Genomic DNA, 24,698 nt, shown 5'->3' with positions numbered 1-24,698 from the left:
CGTTAGGCTGTCCTAGGTGCGCTTCTGTGATGTGTAGGGTCTGCCTTTTGCCAGTTGGTATTTTGCGCAAGCGCAGGGCGCTAACGCCTTCTGCCCATCTTTGGGCGGATTGGTCAACGGTAGCGTCGGAGCATACCTAGTCAGCGGTAGGGCGGAGACCAAGCTCTTGTTCCTGCGGGGTTGGAGCGGTGGCCTTCACTTCCAGTGCTCAACAATAATAAACACTTTGCACTCGAGTGCGGATTACTCTCTCGCATTAATTCATTTGGTAATGAGTTCCGAGGTAAATATTTGCTATTCGATCCATTTTACTAAGGGTATCTGCTGTCAAACTGCCAGGATTCTAACTCCAGAGTGAAGGGCCTAGCCACTGTGCTACCTTCTGCAGCGCTTACGTTATACCGCTCTGATCTCTGATTTTTTAAAATGTATTATTATTGTGTAGGCATGAAATATGTGGAGGTGCGAGTGCCATTACATGCATGCTGAGACCAGAGGACAACTTTGTGGCGTTTTCAACATTTTCCTGGGTGTTGGGGATCGACTTCTGGTTACTATGCTCATCAGCTGAGCCACCTCACAGTCCCTGGCTGTTAATGTGGATGTTTCCTTGACAAACCTTGTTTTCTGGTTTATATAATAAGGTGATAAAATTCCCTAATAGGGCTTATGCTGGTCAAATATCTATGATAGATTGTCCTAAGTGGGTGATTACGGCATTTGGGAAGAATTAAAGACCATCTTGATCAAGGCCTTAATCTGGTCCAAAGCCTTTTACTTTCTATGATATAAATGAGTTGTGTATCCTTGGCATACCCGTATCACCCCATAAAAGAGTTCCCAAGAGTGTTATCTCTGAATTAGGGATGTAGCTCAGAGATAGTATATACAAGATTCTAGGTTTGATCCCCCAGCACTGCCAGGAGATGAGAGTGGGGTGGGCAATCTCCAGTGACCACTCCATTTCCTTTTTTTGCAACCCTTTTTTCTGATACTGCCCCCCACCTCTACTCCTTGGGTGAACAACATAAAAACATCAGCTAGTATAACTAATTGATCTCAAACTCTGCTGGAGACACAAAGGAGTCAGAAACATATATTGAAAACTTTATAGAAATATAGAGAAAAAAATACAATTGATTCAGAGATTTCTCCCCTCCCTAAAGGACGGATGGACAAACAGTTGGAGCTCCTAGAGGTGACAAGGGTGTTCCCTGTCTATCTCCTCCTCTAGGAGCAAGGCATCTAGCTCCTTCAGTCGTTCTTGCAGTAGAGATCCCACATCCTGGCTGGGTGCCAGATTGGGAGTAAGGGTTCTGCTGGCTGCAGTTCGGACCCCTCGTGATGGTCGCCGGGATCGAGGAAGGCTACTGTCCCGAAACTCTACTGCCCTTCGGAGCTTCCTAGAGCTGGTAAAAATCAGAGTTCCATTGCGCTCCTGTGGTTCCTCAAAGATGGTCTCAAAGGTCCTGGGTCAGGCAGAGAGAATCGATCTTTAGCAGGATTCTCCTCCCTGGTTCAAACAGCCCTCTCCTGCCCTCAGACCTTCCAAGTTCCTCACCTTCTGGCTGTGGGTGATTGGTAATTCTTATTGGTATAAATTTCTTCCAATGTGAACTCCTTCTTATTCAACCTGGAAACAGAGCAAAGGCACTGACTGGAAAGGCATAGGCAATACCTATGGGCTGATGAGAATTTTGGTTTCTGGGCCAGTCAGAAATGATAGTTGAAGTTCTAAGCACAAGCCATGTCCATGCCAAATTTAATCTTCCAGGTTCCTATGCTTCCTGAGAGGAGATAAAGCTATACTTCAGGAATGGGAATATTACCTGGTTGGTCAAGGGAGCTTCCTTCTATCTGAGCCTCTTACCTGATTGGTCGAGGCAGCCCCATTGGTGTAAGGTTTGGTTGTAGACGGACAGGTGTCCTCCGTATTCTGAATCTAGAAACCTTCCCCAGGGTCTGCAAAAATTGGGCAGAGGGTGAAAGAAAGGCATGGGCTGAGGCCTCAGCTGGCTCCTGTATCTATTCATTCATTACCTTCTTCTCTGGATCAGAAACCACCTTGTCTTTCGTCGCTCTTAACTCCTTCCCCTTTGTTGAACCTAATCTGTAGAGATGGTTAATAGTCAGGACAAGGGAATGCACAGCAACACACCTGTCTTCTGTCAGTGACTACTGAGCAAGGAGGCCAGGCTCAGCCTGAGGCCAGACTTCCAGAGGGGCTATTAAGAGCACTACCTGGGTTCGGCTGGCTCGCAGAAGAAGGAAGCAGAGGCATTGGCTGAACAAGATGTAGCAAGAGAAGGTGAGACTCCCACTCCTCCAAGAGGGAAGACCTCTTTCCGGAGACAGGGCCGAGGAGGTGGTGGGGTCCGGGCCATCTCCCCACAACCCACAGTATGTCTCCGAGGCCTGGACTGGCTTGACTGGGCTGGAACAGGAGGCCAGCTACCTGGGTCAGGGGGCCCTAGATCAGGGCAGGAATAGCTTCGTCCCAGAGGTAACTTAGGGACAGGTGCTGGGGAATTGCACTGAGTCCGCCACTGGCGGATAGGGGGCCGGGGGCTGACAGATGTCATTTTCTCAGTAGCCTTGGACTGCTCAGCCTCTGAGATGGCAATCTTCAACTCCAGTTTCATGGGAGGTGGAGGGGGTGGAGGCTGTGGCGCTTTGTTGGGTGTGAGGAAGATGTCAGCAAAGCTTTCAAGCTTCGATCGGACGGAACGGAAGAGGGGGGCCAAGCCCCAGGGACTGAGACGGGGGCGTAAAAGACTGGACGATGTTGGGGTCAGTGGGGTCTCCAGAGCAGGCTCTGCAGTTGAAGAAAGGAAAGAGTAATGGGGACATTCCTCACCCTCAGGTGATTAAAGCATCACCTCATAAGCCCCAGTCTCTTCCCCCAAACACTAATCTGTCTCTAGAGGAGTGAACCTGCCCCTAAAATGCTGTAATAGGATTGCCTAATGCCCTAAGCCCTGGATTTGATCCCTAGTCCTGTAAAGCAAAACCAGAACTCCTCAACCCCTGAGGCCCAGATCTCAGTTTTATATATCCCAGTCTGCCCTGGGAGCTAGCTAAGCCCCACCCATAGTTCTGCTCCTGATGTTTCAAGCTCACAGTGGCAACTCTTAAGTCTCATTCTTCTATTCAAGTCCTTACCCGGTACTGGGCTTTCTGGAGGATCTGCAGGCAGAGTGGACAGTTGAAATGGGGGTTCTAGGTCACTGGGTGTAGGCATTGGCTGACCAGCTTTTGTCACAGGCTCAGCTCTGGGGTGAAGGGAAAAGTAAGAGTTGGAGGTGCTTCCAAGTCCAGAGCCCTTCTACGACAGTGCTTCCCCTGGCTCCTAGGGCTCCTGAAGATGCCCTCAGCTTTGATAATCCCTTCCCCACCTTCTCACCTTTGTGCTGGGACAATGAGGTTGGGCTGATCTTCAGCAAAACCCTGTATATAAACAGGAGAGGTGTTTTGAAAAAGCAGGAAGCCATTTTTGGCTTCCCCAGCTCCTGTGTCCTAATTCATTCCCCAGATATCTGCTTGGTTGTACACAAGAGGCTTTTCTTATTTCCTTTATTTAAATAGTGTCTACCACATAAAATTTTGTTGTCATTGGGGTAGTGGCACATGCCTTTATCCCAGTTCTTGAAAAGCCTAGTCTACATAGCAAGTTCTAGGCCACCCAAGTCTATATATTGAGACCTTGTCTCCACAAAACAAACAAACAAACAAACAAAAACAGTTGTCTTGGCCTTTACAGAAATCCACCCCCAGCCCCAAGCTTGCCCTAGCTGGACCCAGATGTCTTCACTGTACTTTCTTATACCTCAACTGGTTGTCTGGCACTGGCAATGTCTTTCAGTACCACCACCAGGGTGGGCTGGGGGACCTGGTCTGTCTTTTGTGAAGGGCTCTCCTCTGGGCCGGGGGCCATCCTTGATCTCATCCTCGAGGTGGGTGAGGACTGGCGGATACGACTCAAGGGTTCTCTGCACAAATGCAGTGGGTCAGGAGGCCTAGAGAAAGAACGAGGTCAGTGGGCTCAACTATCTTCTTGGTTTATCCCCTTCCCTTTCACACTTGCCTGGCTTCCAAGGACCACTTGACCTGGTGGGATGGTAAAGTGGGTGACTGAGTGCAGACAGAATCCTGCTGATGGTTGTGATTCAGTAGGCTGGGGACGTCTGCTTTGTGTGCCAGGGGAACCTACAGGAGGAAGAGCTGTTAGAAGCAAGCAAAACTGGGTTCACTGCTATAATCCCAGCATTTGTAAGGCCAACACAAGAGGATTGCTGAGTTCTAGGTCAGCTTGGGCTAAAAGGTGAGACCCTGTCTCAGTAAAACAAAACAACAACAAAAACTAGAATGGCTGGACAGGGTCTTCTGTGTCTCACTATGTCCTTAGCCACAAAGGTGAGAGAGATTTTAGCTAGAATACACTCAGATTCATAGAGGAGATGATTTGGTCTTAATTAAGGGTGAGATGTTAGTCAGGATCTACAGGTGTAGAAAGTAATCTACTCTTCTCCCCAGGCTCTGGAGAGACATAAAAGACAGCGTCATTTTCCTCATCTCTGCCTTGTGGCCAAAGGCACCACAGCATGATTCCCAAGAGGACAGAGAAGTGGCAATTTTGGATTTTTGGTTTCTTTAAAAAAAAAAACATACACAAATATTTTGTTTTTGTTTTAATCCCAGGTGTGGAATATGGGGCTGCTTTAGATTGTCCACAGCCGCTCACTATGGTTTGCCTCCAGCAGGGATGTAATTTTGTCAGCTGCAGATAGTTTCTGCAGTTGTGTGACATTTGGAATTCTGGGGACTTTCAGAGGACATATAAATGCTAATGCCCCCAGGAGTGGGTGGGCTGTTTGTTGACTGGATGTTTGTTATTGTTCACAGGAAGAAATTAGGTATCCTGATGGCGAAGATCAAACTTGCCCCGAGGAACTCAACACCTCTAATCAGCAGAAAGTAGTCTACCCCTGCCTTTATTCCGGGATCTCTTTCTTTCCTCTCTATCCTTTTTCTCTTTTATCTAGTGTCAGGGGGTTGGTAGGATGGAAGAAAGAACCCAAAAGAGAACTATAACAGCGTAGTCAGAAGAGTTTTTCATACTCAGTAGGATGCAGTTGGTGGAAGGGGTGATTGGATGGACACACGAATTCCCCCAAACCATGAAGTCTTGCATTACGGAGGCTGCTTTGAAGGCTGGTTTAATGGAGCAGGTCTGACTTGAGTGCTAAGCCAGGGCAGGGATGGAGGATAGGGAAGGGGGAGTGGTCTTTCACTTAAAGGGCTCACCCTGTTTGTAGCCATGACATCTTCTAGCACCACGGCCAGGACCCTCCGAGAGGCCTTTTCCAGGGATGAAGGGCTCCCCAAAGGCTGCAGCCTCGGTCTTTTCGGGCTCCTGGCTTCCCATAATGCTCGAGCTAGAGGCTGACGGCACAGGCTTGGCTGTGTAGAAGGGCTGGAGGGTGAGAGAAGTAGAAGACAGTTGCCGGAACCTGTTGTTGGCTCTTGTGATCGGGTACAGCCGTCAGCATCCCGGTCTCCCGAGCTCAAGTCAGGCGGGCGGGGTACGCTCTCACCTGGAGTCCCCAGGCAAATCCATGGGGGAAGCGGCGGTTCCGGGGAGTCCCTGGGGGATCCCAGGCTGAGGCCTGGGGTAAGTTGGGGAGCGAGGGAGTGGGGAGTGAGAGCCAGCTCCTCCCCCGGGACTCCGCCCTTCATAGTCCGCCTGCGGCTCCCGGCAGGGCACAGGCCCTTCCTCCAAGGGCGCCCCCGACCGGCCGCTCAGAGCCGGGTCCTCCCGTTGCAGCCGCCTTGATCACTCGGGCCCTGCCTGGCACCTGCCGCGAGACTGGATTGCGGAGGTTACAGCTCTCCACAGGTCGAGCCTCCTGGGACCTTTGTCCCTGTAGATGCCTCCCTGAGGTTCTCTGGGATCCGGTGGGATCCCGGTCCTGAGAGGCTTCCGTTTCCGCTAGATTCCTGTGTGGTCCTTGCCCCACCAAGCAAGAGCTCCAAAAGAATCACTCCACATACTAACAGCCCTCCCTCCTACCAGATCGCCTAAATTGGATCTCTGAGGAAAGAATCCTACTGCACGGTTCTTCCAATCAGAAGCCGCGCGACTCCCCTCCTCCCACTGTGAGCTTCGGCTTAACGAAGTTCCCCGGGGGGAGGCCTAAACTCATCACCGAACTCAGTCCGGATCCTGGGGTATAAACTGTCAAACTGGTAGACCATTCACTCCAGTCCCAGAAGGTCCAGCCCACCGGTAACATCCCACCCCAAACCCCCGCCCTACTTGGATCCCCGCCCCGCGTTCTCGGGCGCCCCGGACCAGTTAGTTGGCTCAAACCTTTTCTTCGCCCGCCTCCCTGCCCTCTCTCCAGCCCGGTCCCCCCCACCCCTCCCCTCCCCCGCGTCGCTCACCGCAGCTTTCCAAGGATCCGGGGTTTTCAACAGCTCCCACCTCCGGCTTCTTTAAAGCCAGCCTTACACAGCGCTGTCCAACCGTCAGAGGCCTTTTTCTCTGTGTCTTAGGCACCGCCCAATCACCGGTCCCGGTCTTCCGGGGTTAGGAGAAACTACGTGAAATCTCCTGCCGGCCATACTACCTAGGGGCAAAGAAGCTAAATTGGTACTGCACCGCCATTATAATTGAGGGCAGCCCGGTTTTAGCTCTAATCGACCGAAAAACACTATGCCAGGTTTCTTGATATATCTGGACAAGTGTAGGGAAGCTAAAGTTTCTCTACCTAACGTATTTTTTTCTTGTTCCTACGCCAGTGAATATCGATTAAATGCTCAGGACTTGGTAATTTCCCATTCTCTTAGGTTAGGTTCCTCAGGATTGAGGCTACGGGGGTCGGGATGGCAGGACGGAAAATCTGAAGATCCCAAGCCTGATGTGGCCTCTAGCTTCCTGTTCAGTTTCTGGAGAGACTGGGAATAGCTTAAGTGGTGAGACGGCTGGGTGCGGTGAGCTTTATTCACTAGCGTTTCTCCTTCCTCCTTTCTTCCTAGGTAGTGTCTGCAGGCCACTCAGAAGGCGACCAATAGAACCAACCTGGGGTTGCTCCGTGGCGCGGGTTCAGTGTCTTTCCTGTTCTGGGCTGAAGTATCTCTTGGAAGAGGAGCATCCTCTGCAGGGTGTCAGGTAGTCTTTAGGAACTGAGTAATAAGGAGTAGAATTCTAATGCTTGGAGAGCCGGCACCAATGGACCCTTTGTTAGGAGCTGGACTGTGGTGTGGAGGAAGTCATTTACTGGCATTTTGCACACGGTGCACTGTGAATGTGCACCTAACTGAGGCTCCTAACTTCCCTAGAATTATCTGTCATCCCTCCCCTTCTCTCTTTGTGTTGATGTTGGTATGTAGAGGCCAGAAACCATTGGTGGGTGTCTTCCTCAATCGCTCTTTTTAAAGAAAAAAAAAAATTACTTTTTAAAAAAGTATGTTTTTTCAGATCTTTGTGAGTTTGAGGTCAGCCTGGTGTACAGACTTAGTTCCAGGACAGCCAAGAACCCTGTCTCCAAAAACAAAACAAAAACCAAACCAAACAAACAATAAAACAAGTATGTTTGTTGCCGAGTGGTGGTGGGATAAACCTTTAATCCCAGCACTCAGGAAGCAGAGACAGGTGAATCTCTGAGTTCAAAGCCAGCCTAGTCTACAGAGCTAGTTCTAGGACAGCACAGGCTACACAAAGAAACTCTGTCTGGAAAAACATACAAAGAGGTATGTTTATTTGTGTGTTGTATTATTATTAAGGGCTCTCTAACAGAACATACATATATGGGACTTATTAGAATGGCTTTCAGGTTGTGGTTCTAGCAGTCCAGCAATGACCGTCTCCTGACAGAACGAACGGCCAAGGATCAGGTGGTTGTTCAGTTCAGAAGACTGGATGTCTCCGCAGTCCCATCTGGTGCTGGAGCCCCAGGGAAGTCCTAGAGAGCTGCTGGTCTTCAGTCTGTGTTAGAATCCAGAAGTAGGTTCTAACATCAGTGAAGGGATGGCTCAGGAACAGGACAGATGAAGTCCTTCTCCCGTGTCCTTTTATGTAGGCTGCCACTAGAAGGAGTGGCCCAGATGGAGGGAGTCTTATAACTCAATGTAACCAAGAAAAAATCCCTTAAAAGAGGTTGTTGTTGTTTGGAGACATGCCTGGCTTGGGTTTTAGTTAGTTCTAAATGTAGTCAGGTTGATAACCAAGATTAGCCATCCCGTGTGCCATTATGTATATAGGGGCATGTATGTGTCATTGCGCATGTATGGAGATCAGAAGACAACATGTAAGAGTTGTTTCTCTCCTACCATGTGGGTCCCAGGGAGAAGACTCAGGTTGTCAGGCTTGGTGGCAAGCACATTTACTCACTGAGCTGTCTCCTTCAAGGTGACAAAATGTTAATGAGTGAGGAACTTGATTTTTCAGCAAAGGGTGAAAAAGATGGTCCCACACTGGCAGTGGTGGTGCACTGCTTTAGCTCCAGCACTTGGGAAGCAGAGGCAGGGGAATAGAGTCTGAGGACAGCCTGGGCTACACAGCGAAACCGTGTCTCAGAACAAAAAAGATTTATGACATATTTTTTTCCTTTTTTTTTTTTCCCCGGAGCTGGGGACCGAACCCAGGGCCTTACACTTGCTAGGCAAGCGGTCTACCACTGAGCTAAATCCCCAACCCCGACATATTTTTGTTAAATACACTTTAGAGCTGGGGAGATAGCTATCTCAGTGGTGAGAACACCTGCAGCCCTTGCAGAGGACCTATGTTGGATCCCCAGTGCCTACATGGTTGCTTACAACGCTCTGTAACTTTGAGTTCCAGGGGATCTGGTGCTGTCTTCTACCCTCTGTACTAGACATTCTTGGGCACACACATACACATGGGCAAAACAGACGTGTAAAGAAAAGCACACTTTTAAAAGTATACTTTTGAGGAATTAAGTTTTTTGGCAATTTCACATGTATATAATGCATTCTGGCTACTGTCTCCCTAATCCTCTTACATCTTCTCCCACACTTAACTGGTCCTTTGTACCTGTCACTTTCTCAGTGACTCTCGAAGCCCTTCTATGCCAGGCTATTCCGGGCCCATTTTTTTTTAAAATTTATTTATTTCATGTGAATACCCTGTTGCTATCTTCAGACACACCAGAAGAGGGCATCAGATCCCATTACAGATGGCTGTGAGCCACCATGTGGTTGCTGGGAATTGAACTCAGGACCTCTGGAAGAGCAGTCAGTGCTCTTAACCACTGAGCCATCTCTCCAGCCCTCCAGGCCCATTCTTTTTTTTTTTTTTTGGTTCTTTTTTTTGGAGCTGGGGACCGAACCCAGGGCCTTGTGCTTCCTAGGTAAGCGCTCTACCACTGAGCTAAATCCTCAGCCCCCCTCCAGGCCCATTCTTGTGCAGGACAAATACACCTTCCTAAGGAAGAGTTTCCTTTGTTAGCAGCACAGACCTAAGTACTCACTTTTCATGAATGTTAGCTGAAAAAACACACACAGAGGAGAAAAACCCACACAAAACTCCAGTCGTTGTAGTCATACAAAGACGATGGCATGGAGGCAAGCAACTATTTTGCCAAATTTGTCCTGTTTGCATAATGAAAGCTCCAAGGGAGAAAGGAGATGCAGATGTTTTTGTCTGTTTGTTTTGGACAGAATCTCATGTAGCCCAGGCTGGCCCTAAATTTGGCATGTAGTGAAAGTTGACCTTGACTTGCTGATTTTCTCCATCTCCCGTTCAAATGCTAGGATTACAGGCATGTGCCACCAGAGCCTGGGAGACAGCGCCTAGCTGTGGAGCTATATTAGCCAGGGTTCTCTAGAAGAACAGAACTGATGAGTGAATGTCTATGCAGTGGCTATTCTTGGCTGTCAATTACATCTGTAATTAACTAAACCCCCCAAATGGAGGGGCATACCTACCTGTGAGGGATTTTTGTTGAATCTGAAGTTGAAAGATGTACTTCTAATCCAGATATTTGAAATAGGTCGATGCACTTTTAATCCAGATCTTTTGAGCTTTGAAAATCCACTTCTAATCTGGGCCATGCCGTCTGCTAGAAAACTATATATGGACAAGGAAGAAGGAAGCTTGCTCTCTTTGCCTGTTTGCTCTAGCCTCACTAACAAATCTATTCTTTCATTGGCACTAGAGCCTACTTCTTAGGAATTCTGGTGTCTACTGCAGACCTGCTGAGACATCCAGCCTCCATAATTACTGGATTCTTGGACCTTCTATTCATAGGCAGTCATTGTTGGATTAGCTGGGACCACAGCCTGCAAGTTATTCATACATATTCATTCTATAAAGATGTACAAGATTATATGTTCGTATAGTACATATTCATCCTATAAGCTGTTTCTCTGGAGAACCCGAATACAGTCTTTGTATATAGAAAGAGGATTTATTAAAACAGCAATGACTGTCATAACAGAAGGTTGAAGAATCCAGTAGTTGCTCAGAGCTGGATGTCTCTGCTAATTTCATTTAGTGTCCACAGTATTCACAGTGTTCAGTCGAAATTAGGTTCTATTTTGGATACTGCTAGATAACATCTCGCTGTACATTTTATTTTGATAATACGATCATCTATTGATGGGCCCTAGGTTGACTCCGTCTTCTTCTGTTTCACATAATGCTGCTAAGGACATAGATATAAGGATCCTTCCGAGATTCTGTATCCAGCTCCCCTCCCCCACTCCAAAGGCTCTCCCTGTTTGTCCCAAGATGGCCTTGACTCAAGATTTTCCTGTCTCAGCCTCCAGAATGCTGTGATTACAGGCATGGGATACCATGTCCTGTTCTTGTGATGTATTCTCAGTAGAGGAATTTCAGGGTAGATGCCAGCAAAATGGTAGAGGAACCTCAGAGGGTAGTGGTACTTACTTATGGGACTGATGACCTAAGTTGGATCCCTGAATCCCACAAGGTAATAGAAAAGTTCTTCTATGTCTAACCCCCAAAACAAAACAAAACACACCAAAACACACCAAAACACACATGCATACACACATGTTGTAAAAATATAAAAAATAAAAATGTTTTCTTTTATTCCGCTCTAGGTCTAGCACTGCAGTGCCCCATATTGCCAGAAGCACACACCCCAGTTACGTGGTAGCCCAGTGTCTTGCCGCCACACATCTCTTACACTTAAAGTTAGTACAAGAAAGAACACACAACATGATAACCTCAGATCCAATCGATAAGATATAATTGCCCACCTAAACATACAAAGCCCTGTACACATCCATCCCTTAAGAACATTCATAACAACCTGTAAAGGTGCAGCGTGAAATCTTAACGTCAGCCTCCACGTTCTCTCTGGGCGGCTTCTCAGCCGTCACTCCTCCGTTTCCATCTCCTCCTCTTCCTACAAACTTTTCTCCTGCCCATCCTTCCTTCTTGTCCGATGACAGGCCTCGTTCTATCCTGTACCTGCCTCACCTGTATTTTACAAATTAAATGGGGAGAAGGTTCTGGTGAAGTCACCTGAGTCCTGAGTACATGACTAGGCAGCCTTCCTTGAGGCAGTGGAATTAAAAAACAAAAACAACAAAAAAACCAAAAACAACAAAAACCAAAATCACTTTAGAAAAAGAATCTCAGGGTAAGCCAGTATGAAACAGAGTCAAAGTTTATAAAAGATAGAAAGGTACCCAGGAGAATTATAAGGCACAGCTGAAAGAGGAGGAAAGTCACACAGTGGCCACACACAGCCCAAGGGGTTGCTGAGAAGCCTTTCACCAGTCTTGGCAAATGAAGTCATAGGTCATTGCTGAGGTCTGTTGACATCTGAGAAGTAAAAACTGGATTGAGGCGTGTGGGGACTGGCATGGATCTGGAGGACGGCTCGGCAGTAGGAGCACTGGTTGTTCTTGAGAGGACCTGAGTTCAGTTCCCAGCACTCATGTCAGCTCCAGACTCAGGATATCTGATGCCCTCTTCTGGCCTCCCCAGGCACTGCATGAATGTGAGTGGTGCACAGTGTAGCCTTTATCCTTTATTTTTCCTTTATTCACTACATTGTGAGTTATCCCTGGGTTCTTCTCCTGTCTCCTAACAATATCTTCTCCTGGCTAAACTGCCATCTGGTCTCCTACTCTCTGACCCTACTCAGAAGAAGTGTCCTGGGTCCTTCTCCTGCCTACTTCCCTACTTCCTACTGCCCAACCATCTTTTTATATCCAAACCTGTTCCCAGAATTCTAAGAGGCAACTGACACAGGAGAGCACAGGGTCCTTTAAAGGGCCAGGCACATAAAATAAATCACACTACAGCACAGACAAACATACACAAAAAAAATTAACTAAGTTGGATTTGAATCAGAGATCCTACCTTTGCCTCCTGGGTGTACATGACCTTGGCTGGGATATATCTACATAAAAGAAATAATGTCTCCCTGTTTTGGCAACTGTGTGTTAAAGAACTTTTTTTTTTCTTTTTTTTTCGGCGCTGGGTACCGAACCCAGGGCCTTGCGCTTCCTAGGCAAGCGCTCTACCACTGAGCTAAATCCCCAACCCCTAAAGAACTTTTATTTGCCTGATGTAACTGTCTTCTCCAAAGCTTACAGCTTCTAGCCTCCATACAGTGTTATTCAGGCCTAGAATGTTTTCAGCCTCTGAGACTTACTGCTGAATATGCTCACCCTTTCTTGTTCTTTCTGACCTCTGTTGGCTGGTTCAACTTAGCTGCTCTGGCTCAAATCCCTTTCTAGCTGACTGAATTGCTCTGCTTGGTCACAAACTAACTCTGGCAATCTGGTTCTAGTCGTCTCTCGCTCTCCCTGCAACCTGTCTATAACTGCCCCTGTAGAACTGTCTTCTCTCTCTGCCCTGCTTTCTTAAGTCACCTCTCCTTTCTGCCTTGTTCTGTTGTGAGTTGGGCGTATCCTATCTCTGACTCATTCTGTCAAATCTTTCTCTGACTCATCACTGTCCCTCAATTAAAAGTCACTTTCAAACATGGGTGCTTCTTTCTACTATCTAACTTTACCTTCACTGTTTAGCATTCAAGCTGTGTGCTAAGGGCATGTCTGTATTCCAGCCAGGGTAACCTTGGCTGGATTAAAATCCCTCTACAACTGTGATGGTTTGAATAAGAATGGCTGCTACAAACTGAAGTGTTTGAATGGTTATCCCATAGGGAGTGGCACTATTAGGTGGTGTGGCCTTGTGAGAGGAAGTATGTCACTGTTATGGTGGGCTTTGAGGTCTCATATGCTCAATTTTATACCCAGTGTGCTACAGTCTTTCCCTGCTGCCTTTGGATGAAGAAGTAGAACTCTCAACTACTTCTCCAGCACCATGTCTGCCTGCATGTTGCTATGCTTCCTGCCATGATGTCAATGAACTAACCTTCTGGAACTGTAAGCCAGCCCCAGTTAAATGTTTTCTTTTATAGGAGTTGCCATGGTCATGGTGCCTCTTCACAGCAATAAAACCTAAACTAAGACAGAGACTTTTGGGGTTGGGGATTTAGTTCAGTGGTAGAACGCTTGCCTAGCAAGCGCAAGGCCCCGGGTTCGGTCCCCAGCTCCGAAAAAAAGAAAAAGAAAAAAAAAAAAAAAAAGACAGAGACTTTTATAGCAGATCTTTTTTTTTTTTTTGGTTCTTTTTTTCGGAGCTGGGGACCGAACCCAGGGCCTTGCGCTTCCTAGGCAAGCGCTCTACCACTGAGCTAAATCCCCAACCCCTTATAGCAGATCTTAATTCTTGCATCTCAGTTAACTAGAGGCTTCGGTCAGACTCAGATGTGAGGACTTTTGTATTCCCTGTGCAGCAGGCTGCAGGAGCTGTCAAAATGGCAGAAATTCCTTCCTGCCCCAGCCTGCAGCCTGTCAGGTAGCTCCACAGGAGCTGTCCACGGTGGCCGTGGCGGTGGCGGCAACTCCTTTCCTGCCTCAGCCTGCAGCTGTCTCAGGAGCTGTCCACGGTGATGGTTCCTCCTTTCCAGCCTCCCCAAGCACCTCAGCTGTGATGACCCCTCAGTCATAGCTGCCACAGGAAGGTCTCATCCTAACCTACAGGCCTGATGCAGAGGGTAGGGGGTGAAAAACTTACCAATCTCCGAGCAGGAAATCCCACCAGTCCTCACTCTGGAAATCTCTGCCCTGAAAAGCTCTGCCCCTAAAAAAATAAAAAATCCAGTATCAGCCCTGCCCTTTGTTCAAGTCGCTGCTGTCCTCTCCTGGGAGTAGAGGCAGCCATTCCTGAGTTTGTCCCTCCACACTTTGGACCCTTCCAACAAATCTCTTTTATGATTTGGTGTGACTCTCTTATCAGAGGAAGCAAAGAAGAGAAGGAGGGAAGACTGGAAAAAATAGCATGAGGCTGTGGTTCCTCAGCTCAGGCGGGGAAACCCTGTCCTAGGAGCTGTAACACCTCTGCTGAGGACGCTTCCTCTCAGAGCTGTGTAGTTCCCAGGATACCCTGTTGTCTGAGCAGGAACACTTCACCATTTCCTCCTGTTGTATCCTGACCCAGTTGTCATTGTCATCGCCGTCTTCATCTTCTTCCTTAAATAGAAAACTGCTGCTTCTCCTGTATCAGATGGGGCTTCTGGATAAAGATCCCCACATAAGTCTGTGCTCTTCGGGGTTCCCACAGCTGCCCAACTCGCTACCCAATAAGGACACTTTCTTTCTTTTTTCTATTTCTTTTTTGGCCTTTTCAGTTTCTTTCTACATCATCCTGGCTATTCTCAAAATCACTATGTAGACCAGGTTGGCCTCAAAAAAGAGATCCAAACTCTTGTTTTATAAAAGCAAGAGTAAGATATAAAACCAGAAAGAGACTCAAAACCTTGGTGAAATCAGATGTGGTAGTGCATGCGTGAGTTCCTGTCCTGACCCCCTTCAATGAGGAACGATAGGATGGACTAAACCCTTTCCTCCCCAGCTGGGTTTTGGTCATGGTGTTTGGTCACAGCAATAGAAACCATGACTAAGATACCTAGTTTGCAGAGTGCCCTGGGTTTCATCCCAGCACCAAATAAAACTGGGGATGCTGAATTTGAGCATGCAGGAGTTAAGAGGTAGAAGAACCAGGAGTTCTTGGTCATCCACAGCTACATAGTGAGTGTTGAGGCTAGCCTGGACAACATGAGGCCCTATCTGGAAAAGAAGAAAAGGCGATTATTGTTTTCATTAATAAGTAGTTTTTCTACTACTCCCTAGGACTGATATTGCTTGTCCTTGTCTGGGTTTATTGTGCAGTGACCCCTCAGGCAAAGGTCAGAGTTCAGGCAGTCTGTAAAATCAAAGGATGTTAACATCTAAGCTTGCATTTCTAGGCATTGGCAGTCACTGAGCATGAACGGTGGACTGAATATTTTAAAATATATTTATTTTGTGAATATGGGTGCTTTGCCTGACTGTATATCCGTGTACTACAGTTGTACCTACTACTGCTGGAAGATACAGTGTCAGATTTTTGGCTTAGAACTCCAGATGATTGTTAGCCATCATGTGAGTGCTGGATACAGACCTTGGGTCCTCTGTGAGAACAAGTGCTCCTAAGCACTGAGCAGTTCTCCCGCTGTGGAGAAATCAGACAAGGCTTTCCTCCCAACAGAGTTGCTAGTGCCACAGAGATGATATTCCATGTTTGGATCTCAGTCTAGTCACATATTTTGAGCAAGCTGATCCAGTATGTGGGGGTTTTGTTGTTCATTTGTTTTCTTAAGGCAGGTTGTTTTTGAGATAGTCCTGGGGGACCTGGAACTCACTCTGTAGACCAGGATGTCCTCAAATTCAAGAGATCCACCTGCCTTTGCCTCCCAAGTGCTGGGAACCAGAGGTGTGTGCCACCACGCCCAGCCTTCTTACCATTTTTGTTATAGTTCTCTTTGGGAGGGGTAGTACAGATAATCAGATCCAGGGCTTTGCACTGTGGCACAGTGGTAATTATTCTCATAAGGTCTCTGGACATTAGGTGTCAGACACATCGACTCTAGTATTCCAGGTGTTCAGTTGGCTCTCGAAGGCACAGACTCTTGGCGTGGCCTCTTGTGTGAATCATCTCCACACTCTGAACAGTCTTCCTTGTTGGTCTTCTGGTATTTATTCAGAAAGGAGCAAAGGGCTTGGTTTCATACCCAGTCCTGGTTGTTTGTTTTTAAAAATATCTTTATAGAATGTTGGGTCCCATGCATGCTAGGCAAATGCCCTACCACTGGGCTATATACTTTTCATTTAAAAACAGGGTCTATGGACTGGAGAGGTGGCTCAGCGGTTAAGAGCACTGACTGCTCTTCCAGAGGTTCTGAGTTCAAATCCCAGCAACCACATGGTGGCTCACAACCATCTGTAATGGGATCTGATGCCCTCTTCTGGTGTGTCTGAAGATAGCTACAGTGTACTCACATATAATAAATAAATAAATCTTAAAAAAAATTAAAAACAGGGTCTATGTTGTCCATGCTATCCTGGACCGTGTTGATGACACAGCTGTATTATTTAGGAAAGCAACAGTATTGAGGTGATTTCCCTGCTTCCTTACAAATAAAAGGATCAGCTAGCCATTTGCCTTTTGTTCCCTCTGGTAGCTTAAATGTGCATTTCGCTGTACAAAAAAAGGGTAAGCCCAACGCTATTAGTCTCACCACCATACAACAAGCAAACAGCCTTGGAAGGTAGGTCATTCATTTCTATAGACTACTTAGGAGCTGCCCAAGGTACAAGATCAGTCAACTTACCATTCTAGTCATTCAGTTTTACCAGATGTGCCCTTTATGCATCAAAACATTTTCATTGCTCCCTTCTCAATTCCTGGCTGTGACAACTTTATCATCATGGGATGCTGCTGTTCAAAAATCCATGTTGACATTGTGTGACTTTCCCTAGGAAGACATATAGAAATGTCTTCTCCAACTAGGGCAAACAAACATTGGAGAACACAAGAGTCTTCTACTCATAACACATCTCACAACCTGCTTAAAAACACACCATCCACCTTCTTGCCCTTAAGAATCCGTTGGCTTCATTCAAATGGGCCGCCTTCGCGGATACCCAATCAGAATGCCCGGTCTTCAGCCACCGACCAATAAATGAATGCAATAGATAGGAGGAAAGTAGGCATGAAGCCATCTCACCGCGCCATTACATTTTAGGGCAGGGAGGTTAAGAAGTCGGCATGGCGTTTGGGTCAATAAAATCGATAGCTGGAACCTGCCTGTGTTTTAGGCAGCGGTGGTGCAGGAGCGGCGCCGCCATCTTCCCCGAAGGCATCTTCCGGTGCTTCTCACCCAAGTTCCAGCAGGAGTTCCCTGAATAACGGGGCGGTCTGTGTCTGGCCGCCCGGCCCCTCAGGCAGCCGATTCAGATTTCCTCCCGGCCGAAGGCCGGGCTTCTAAGTCTCGGGGTACGCGGTGCCCGGGGCAAGGCCGGGGAGCAGGTCCAATGGCGCCGCCTTCGGCCCCGCTGCTTGAGCAGGCACCCGGAGAGGTTGGACCTACTCGGAGAAGGGGCAGGAGACCAAGGGCCTTGAAGTTCGCGGATGTGGCCGTGTACTTCTCCTCGGAGGAGTGGGGGCGTCTGCGGCCCGCGCAGAGGACTCTGTACCGGGATGTGATGCGCGAGACCTACGGCCTCCTGGGCGCGCTCGGTGAGGCCCGGCCCAATCTGCTTACGCGGGGCCTAAGGGATGATGGAGCTTGAGGGCGGGGTAGAGTGGGGGCAGGGATCCCGGGGTCCTGACCTGCGATCGGTTTGTTCGGGGTTGGGACACAGCATCGGCATATATTCTTTAGCATCATCTCTCGAGGCCAGCCCGCTGACTGGTTCTCCTTCCCCAGGATGCGCAGGTCCCAAACCAGCTCTCATCACCTGGTTGGAACGAAATACTGATGATTGGGAACCCGCAGCCCTAGATCCGCAGGAGTACCGGAGATGGGTAACATTCCAGAGAAGTGAGTGAAAAATACCCACGGAGACCATGCTGCCCTCCTGTGTAATGCCCTGAACTGTCGACCCAATCTAAAATTTTGATCTGATGAGAGTTAACCAGGTTGCTTGTACTGTGGGCAAGCGAACTACAGGCGTTACTCCATTGACATAAATGAATTACTGGGCTTTGAAAAAGATACTGCTTCCCAGGATCAGAGACTTAGCCTCCATTGAACTCCTCCAATTTCCATTGGTCCTGGGAAGACTAGAGCCCTTAACCACTGAGACATCTCTCTAGCCCCTGGTTCACTCTTGACTTTAAAAAAGAAAATGCCCCGTTAATATGAATGTGCATCTAGGGTTGTGAACTACTGGATGAATTACAGTCCAAGGTTTAACCCCGTTCACAACTCTCTCAAAGTGCCTCATGACCAGCGGCTGCATATTTGGGAGTTGTCTTGGTCAGAGGTTTCTATGTTGTGTTAAACACCGTGACCAAGAGCAGCTTGGGGAGGAGAGGGTTGATTTCATTTACATTTTCATGCAACAGTCGAAGGAAGTCAGGGCAGGACAGGAGTGTGAAGGCAAGAACTGAAGCCGAAAGCCATGAGAAAGGCTGCCTCCTGGCTTGCTCCCCTACCTTCTTACACACCCCGGAGCATCTGCCTAGGAATGGCACCACCCACGGTGGGCTGGGCCCTCCCACATCAATCTTAATCAATCACTAATTTAGAAAATGTACAGCAGGCCAGTCTGGTGAAGGCATTTTTCTCCATTTAGGTTCCCCTTTCCCAAATGAATCTAGCTTGGTTCACGTTGACATAAAACAAGCCAGCACAATTGACCCTTTGTCAGCTTGACACACAAACACATCCCTGTTCACCATAACCTTTGTTTCCTGTTCATTTCAAGATCTCAATCCAAACACTCTAAAAGTTGGGTCTCCTTAAAACAGCTAAAGCCTCTTTCAAAGTTTCTCTAAATTATTCAAAATCTCTCTCTCTCTCTCTCTCTTTTTTTTTTTTTTTTTTTTTCTGGAGCTGGGGACCGAACCCAGGGCCTTGCGCTTGCTAGGCAAGCGCTCTACCACTGAGCTAAATCCCCAACCCCTTCAAAATCTCTTTAAAATTAACTATGGGTTCCTGTAAAACAAACAAACAAAAAAGTCACATACTTTTTTTATTCCAAGAAGTAATAAGCAGGACACAGCTACAGTAAAATCAAACCCGAAGTCTAACTGAAGCTCAGTGTCAGACTTCTCAGACTGGGTGACCTTCTAAGCTCCAGAGGGCTTGCCAATGACACTTGTCTGCCGTCCACTGCACACAGAGCACGTTTCCTAAGCTCAAACTAGCTCCACTCTACTGTGAGTGGTGGTCATCTGTGGTAACGCTAGCTCCAAAACACGGGAGCAACAGGTTCACCAGTAGCCTCTCTCGGGATCTCTTTAGAGACACTGACCCTGCCACACGGTGCCAAGCCTTAATTTTTCTCCAGGACCCCTTCAATCCTGAGGTTTCTTTTTCAACTGAGGCTATACATTCACTAATAGTCCGGGCTTTTCTGTCACAGAACCAAGCCTCAGTTGTTCTCCATGACCCTTTATGCCTTCAAAACTAATACAACCAGGGAAACTTACACATAAGTAAGTTCAGCTGCCAACACGAGCTACAGCCCTGCCCCCATCATGAACCACAGCTTCTGTGTGCTGATCCAGAGAAGGTACTCCCAGATGTATCATCCTTACTGATCCTGGTGGGTTTTGTTTTGTTTTTTAAATTGTGCCAATTTCTTAGATCCAGCTGATGGTATCAATTGTCCCAGTTAAGCAAAGGTTTCCCTTTAGTGGTTTCTAATAAAATATATCACATAAATGGCCTTGAAAGAATCTTAGAGCATCTCAAACTTCACTGGGCAACTTTAGAAGCTATGCATCAGCCATCTGCACTGTTCTCAGCTTTATCTTCTAAGTTCCCACAGAATAGCCCACAGAGCCTTGAGCACTCAAAAGCTTTTCCAGCTCAAAACTTGCCATCACACTCCTCCCCAAAACAAATGGTAAGGTTTATCACAGTAATACCCCACTCCTGGTACCAGTTTCTGTATTTGTTCGGGCTTCTATTGCTGTGGCAAGAACATCACACTCCTCCCCAAAACAGATAGTAAGGTTTGTCACAGCAATACCCCACTCCTGGTACCAGTTTCTGTGTTAGTTAGGGTTTCTATTGCTGTGGCAAACACCATGACCAAAAGCAGCTTGGGGAGGAAAGGGTTTTTCACTTCCACTTCCACATCACAGTATATCATCAAAGGAAGTCCAGGGCAGGCACTGAAGCAGAGACCATGGCTTACTGACTTGCTTCTTTTAGTTTGCTAAGCCTGCTTTCTTAGCTGTCCAGAAATGGCACCAAAAATGGGCTGAGTACTCCCACATCAATCACTGATTTAGAAACTGCTCCACAGGCCAACCTGGTGAAGGCATTTCCTCCACTGAGGTTCCCTCTTCCCAGGTGACCCCAGCTGTGTCCAGTTGACATAAAGGCAGTACAGGAGTGCTTCTAAAAATGCAGCTTCTGGGCTGGAGTAGTAGTTAAGAACACCTGCAGCTTTCCCAGAAGCTCTGAGTTTGGGTCCCAGAGCCCACATTGGGGCAGCTATCTTGTATGTAGGAAAGGTATGGGGAAACCATGTATATTTGTGCTGCATCATAAAATTCTGTAAGGAAGGCTTGGAGTGCTGCTCACTGGGTAGAGTGCTTGCCTCACACTCACACAACTCAGGGTTTGCTCCCCAGTGCTGCATGTAAAGAAGGTGTGGTGCCTTCTTGTATTGTTAGCCCTTGGGGAGTGGAAGCAGCAGGATAAGAAAGAAGCTCAGGGTCACCCTCAGTTACACAGTGGGTTGGAGGCCAGTCTAGGATACATGAGACCCTGACTGAAAAAACAAAAACCCAGAACGTTGGGAGAAACAAAATTTCTACAAAGTAGGGACAAAGGTTTCTGTGTACCCCTGAGGTACCCCCCCCAGTACTAAAAACGTTCAAGGGTTTTCTTTGTCTTTCCATCTTAGTAAAGCCTCAGGTGTGCTGTGTAGCCAAGGATGCACCATGGGCCATTACATGTGGTGCAGGAGGCAGGCAAGCACTCTGTCAACCAAGCCAAACCCTTAGCCCCCAAAACACTGTTTTAAAAGACAGTTTGGGGGCTGGGGATTTAGCTGAGTGGTAGAGCGCTTGCCTAGCAAACACAAGTCCCTGGGTTCGGTCCCCAGCTCCGAAAAAAAGAACCAAAAAAAAAAAAAAAAAAAAAAGACAGTTTGATATCCTTTACAAAAGTTTATGTGAATGCTTGAGGGGCTCTAAATACTCCCACAGCACACTTAGCTGCCTCTCAAACTAATAATTAACAGGCACTCGGTGTATTGGTCTTGGTTAATAACATTGTTAATAGGCAAGCATAGAAGTCCAGTGTTTGCTAATTCTCTGTTTTCTGGTAGAAACCAGGACCAGGCAGAAGAATGAAGAGAAGGAAGTATTCCCACCTAAGGATGTACCCCGAAAGGGGAAGCGAGGGCGGAAGCCCAGCAAACCCCGGCTGATTGCCAGGCAGACATCCGGCGGCCCCATCTGCCCTGACTGTGGCTGTACCTTCCCTGACCTCCCCGCCCTGGAGAGCCACAAGTGCGCCCAGAATCTGAAGAAACCCTACCCCTGCCCGGATTGTGGGCGCCGCTTTTCCTACCCATCCCTGTTGGTCAGTCACAGGCGGGCACACTCTGGTGAGTGCCCTTACGTTTGTGACCAGTGTGGCAAACGTTTTTCCCAGAGGAAAAACCTGTCTCAGCACCAAGTCATACACACAGGAGAGAAGCCCTACCACTGCCCTGACTGTGGCCGCTGCTTTCGACGGAGCCGGTCCTTGGCCAATCACCGGACCACGCACACCGGTGAGAAGCCTCATCAGTGCCCTAGTTGCGGGCGTCGCTTCGCCTATCCATCTCTGCTCGCTATCCACCAACGGACACACACAGGAGAGAAGCCCTACACCTGCCTAGAATGCAGCCGTCGTTTCCGCCAGCGCACTGCCCTGGTCATCCACCAGCGCATCCACACTGGAGAGAAGCCTTACCCGTGTCCTGACTGTGAGCGGCGTTTCTCCTCTTCCTCTCGCCTGGTTAGCCACCGGCGTGTGCACTCTGGGGAGCGGCCCTATGCCTGTGAGCACTGTGAAGCCCGCTTCTCTCAGCGCAGCACCCTGCTCCAGCACCAGCTTTTGCACACAGGGGAGAAACCCTACCCCTGCCCAGACTGTGGCCGTGCCTTCCGAAGGAGCGGCTCCTTGGCCATCCATCGCAGCACCCACACGGAAGAGAAGCTGCACGCCTGCGATGACTGTGGCCGCCGCTTTGCCTATCCCTCGCTGCTGGCCAGTCATCGGCGTGTGCACTCAGGAGAGCGGCCCTATGCCTGTGACCTTTGCTCCAAACGCTTTGCCCAGTGGAGCCACTTGGCTCAGCACCAGCTTCTGCACACTGGGGAAAAGCCTTTCCCTTGCCTTGAGTGTGGCAGGTGCTTCCGCCAGAGGTGGTCCCTGGCTGTCCACAAGTGCTGCCCCAACACCCACAATGGCAGCCCTAGACCACTTATAGGAGGGCCCAATCAGAGGAGCAGTGCTCTTTAGCATGACAAAGATTATGGAAAGTCACTTTATGGGGGCGTGCAAAACTCAGAGGAGAAGACCTAAAGCCCTGGCCCCCTGCTCCACACCCTGAACTCCACCACACTGGCTGCCCTATAGCATGTCTGAAACAGTTATCAGGAGACATGATGCCATTTGATTAAAGTTTTCCGAGCTAACTTGTCTTAAAATAATGTGGGTGTGTTCTTCCCGCAGTCTCTTTTAGGGCCTTCTTTGTGTATACAGATTACCTTCAGTCAGGAGAATCTCATTTATAGAGGCAGAATCTTCCCTGCTCTGCCTCTATCTCCATATCATGTGGAAAACCTGAGTTTGGCTCCATATTTGCAACACTTCTGCCAAGTGATTGGCTATTTCTGAAAACTGACTGGAGTTCACTCCCTCCTTGTGGGTGGCGTTCAGTTTTGGAAGGCTGCTTATTGCGTTCTCCATGGTAAACCCTGTCTACAGTGCATTCAGTATTCTACCCACAGGAGCTCGTAGGAAACCTAATCACTTTATTTTGTGCCCAGGTTGTGTGTGTGTGTGTGTGTGTGTGAGGGGGGGGTGTTCCCCCACTTGTGGGGTTCAGTGATTCCCCCACTGTAGTCTTCTGAGTAATTGGAGCTACCACATCTAGTCAATGGTTCTTTTTTTAAGGAGTATGTATATATTTGAACTATTTTTATGTTTTGCCTACATGTATATCTATATGCCATGGTTGGTCCTGGTACCCAAAGGAGGACAGATGAGAGCATCAGAAACCCTGGAACTGGAGTTACAGATGGTTGTGAACCACCATGTGCTGGGAATTGAATCCCAGGTCTTCTGGAAGAGCAGCCAGAGCTCTTAACCACTGAGCCATTTCTCCAGCTCCTAGTCATTCTTGGAGGAGTGGTTCTTAGTTCCCACAAGTGAAATCTGTCTCTTCTTAGGGATCATACAGAAACAACAGAGTATCACACTCTGCACTGTGTACCCCTCCAGTCTTAACTACTCTAGGTTACACTGATTTGGGGGTGATTCCACTGTGATTGTTGGGTTTCAGACCTCTAAGATTTATTTATTGTGTATATAATGCTTTGCCTGCATGGGCAGAAAAGAGCACCAGATCTCATTTCAGATGGTTATGAGTTACCATGTGCTTGCTGAGAATTGAACTCAGGACCTTGGGAGAAGCAGTTAGTGCTCATAACCTCTGAGCCATCTCTCCAGTCCCAGTTTCAGACCTCTAAACACTCTTACCTTTCTTTTTAAAGATGTAATAAAACCAAATCTTCACCACTTTTGGAAAGTTGATTCAGGCTGGGTATCCAGCACAGTACACTGAGAGGTTTATTTAAGAAAAAATGGGGGGTGGAGAGACGGCTCAGCGGTTGAGAGTACCCACTGCTCTTCCAGAGGTCCTGGGTACAGTTCCCAGCAACCACATGGTGGCTCACAACCATCTGTAGGGAGATCCGATGCCCTCTTCTGGTGTGTCTGAAGAGAGTGACAGGGTACTCATATATAATAAATAAATCTTAAAAAAAGAAAGAAAGAAAGAAAGAAGGGGTTGGTATCAAGCAGCAAGAGGGGGAGATGGAACTGGTAGATGTGAGTTTCCTACAGTTGACTAATGGCCGGAAAAATGACACCCACCTGGCTAGGTGCTCAGTAAAACTTTACTACCTTTCGCCTTGGGCAGCTGTACCAAAGTGGTATTTCCAAACGTGACTTATCTTTCAACAGCTGAACTGGGTCATCCTCCCGCATTTGCTTCTTCCTGTGGTGCATCTGCTCTCAGCTCTAAGTGGGGGCAGATGGGAAACATTAATTTGTAATTACCTCTGTTTAGGTGTTTAGCAAGTTGATGTAACCACTTGTTTGTTTCTTCATGGATAATGAGTACCCCCTGGTCAGGGGCAGTGCCAGATAGGATTTCATTAAAATATTTAATGGAAGATTTCTGCTCCTTCTGGAATTGCTCTTCACAAAACATGAATCTAACTCTTTGAGAAGAAATTTAATCTTGTGATGGAGATTGAACCCCTTAGACCAAGAACCTGCCTTTCCTTAGCCAAGACCTTGGATGTGTGGGAAGCCTCCAGTGTTAGGACAGTTTCTGTAGGG

General features: G+C 47.8%; 2 protein-coding genes and 1 long non-coding RNA gene across 13 annotated transcripts; 2 read left to right on the top strand and 1 right to left on the bottom strand.

The window, feature by feature from the left end:
- The first annotated feature begins 165 nt into the window (after nt 1-165).
- LOC147996977 (uncharacterized) lies at nt 166-758 on the top strand. Its single transcript, XR_015652605.1, has 2 exons — nt 166-283; nt 446-758. It is a non-coding gene; the product is annotated as an uncharacterized LOC147996977 (long non-coding RNA).
- Nucleotides 759-1,095: 337 nt separating this feature from the next.
- Prr14 (proline rich 14) lies at nt 1,096-17,648 on the bottom strand. Of its 11 annotated transcripts, XM_087593455.1 has the most exons (17): nt 17,198-17,648; nt 16,722-16,865; nt 14,087-14,152; nt 11,301-11,470; nt 9,949-10,090; nt 6,445-6,629; nt 5,595-5,666; nt 5,305-5,473; nt 4,085-4,206; nt 3,827-4,016; nt 3,404-3,447; nt 3,163-3,272; nt 2,242-2,815; nt 2,041-2,110; nt 1,871-1,962; nt 1,562-1,633; nt 1,096-1,469 (listed from the first exon to the last, which is right to left on the bottom strand). In XM_087593455.1, the coding sequence occupies exons 7-17, from the start codon at nt 5,615-5,617 to the stop codon at nt 1,193-1,195; spliced, it is 1,743 nt and encodes a 580-aa protein (XP_087449581.1). In that variant the 5' UTR covers nt 5,618-5,666; nt 6,445-6,629; nt 9,949-10,090; nt 11,301-11,470; nt 14,087-14,152; nt 16,722-16,865; nt 17,198-17,648; the 3' UTR covers nt 1,096-1,192. The 11 variants fall into 11 exon arrangements, with proteins under 11 accessions (XP_087449581.1, XP_087449571.1, XP_087449622.1 ...); XM_087593445.1 differs by lacking the exon at nt 11,301-11,470 and having other exon boundaries at nt 16,722-17,648; XM_087593496.1 differs by lacking the exons at nt 9,949-10,090; nt 11,301-11,470 and having other exon boundaries at nt 4,081-4,206; nt 16,722-17,648.
- On the top strand, nt 17,150-24,531 carry Zfp689 (zinc finger protein 689). The gene is made up of 3 exons (NM_173330.2): nt 17,150-17,629; nt 17,820-17,933; nt 21,406-24,531. Exons 1-3 carry the CDS (start codon nt 17,425-17,427, stop codon nt 22,587-22,589), a joined length of 1,503 nt encoding a protein of 500 aa, NP_775452.1. The 5' UTR covers nt 17,150-17,424; the 3' UTR covers nt 22,590-24,531.
- Nucleotides 24,532-24,698: the final 167 nt, after the last annotated feature.

This window comes from Rattus norvegicus, chromosome 1, assembly GCF_021556685.1.
Source record: "Rattus norvegicus strain SHRSP/BbbUtx chromosome 1, alternate assembly SHRSP_T2T, whole genome shotgun sequence".
In the NCBI taxonomy this organism is placed as follows: Eukaryota; Metazoa; Chordata; class Mammalia; order Rodentia; family Muridae; genus Rattus; species Rattus norvegicus.
The sequence above is the reverse complement of the archived record's forward strand: the minus strand, read 5'-3'. Positions and strand labels throughout refer to the sequence as shown.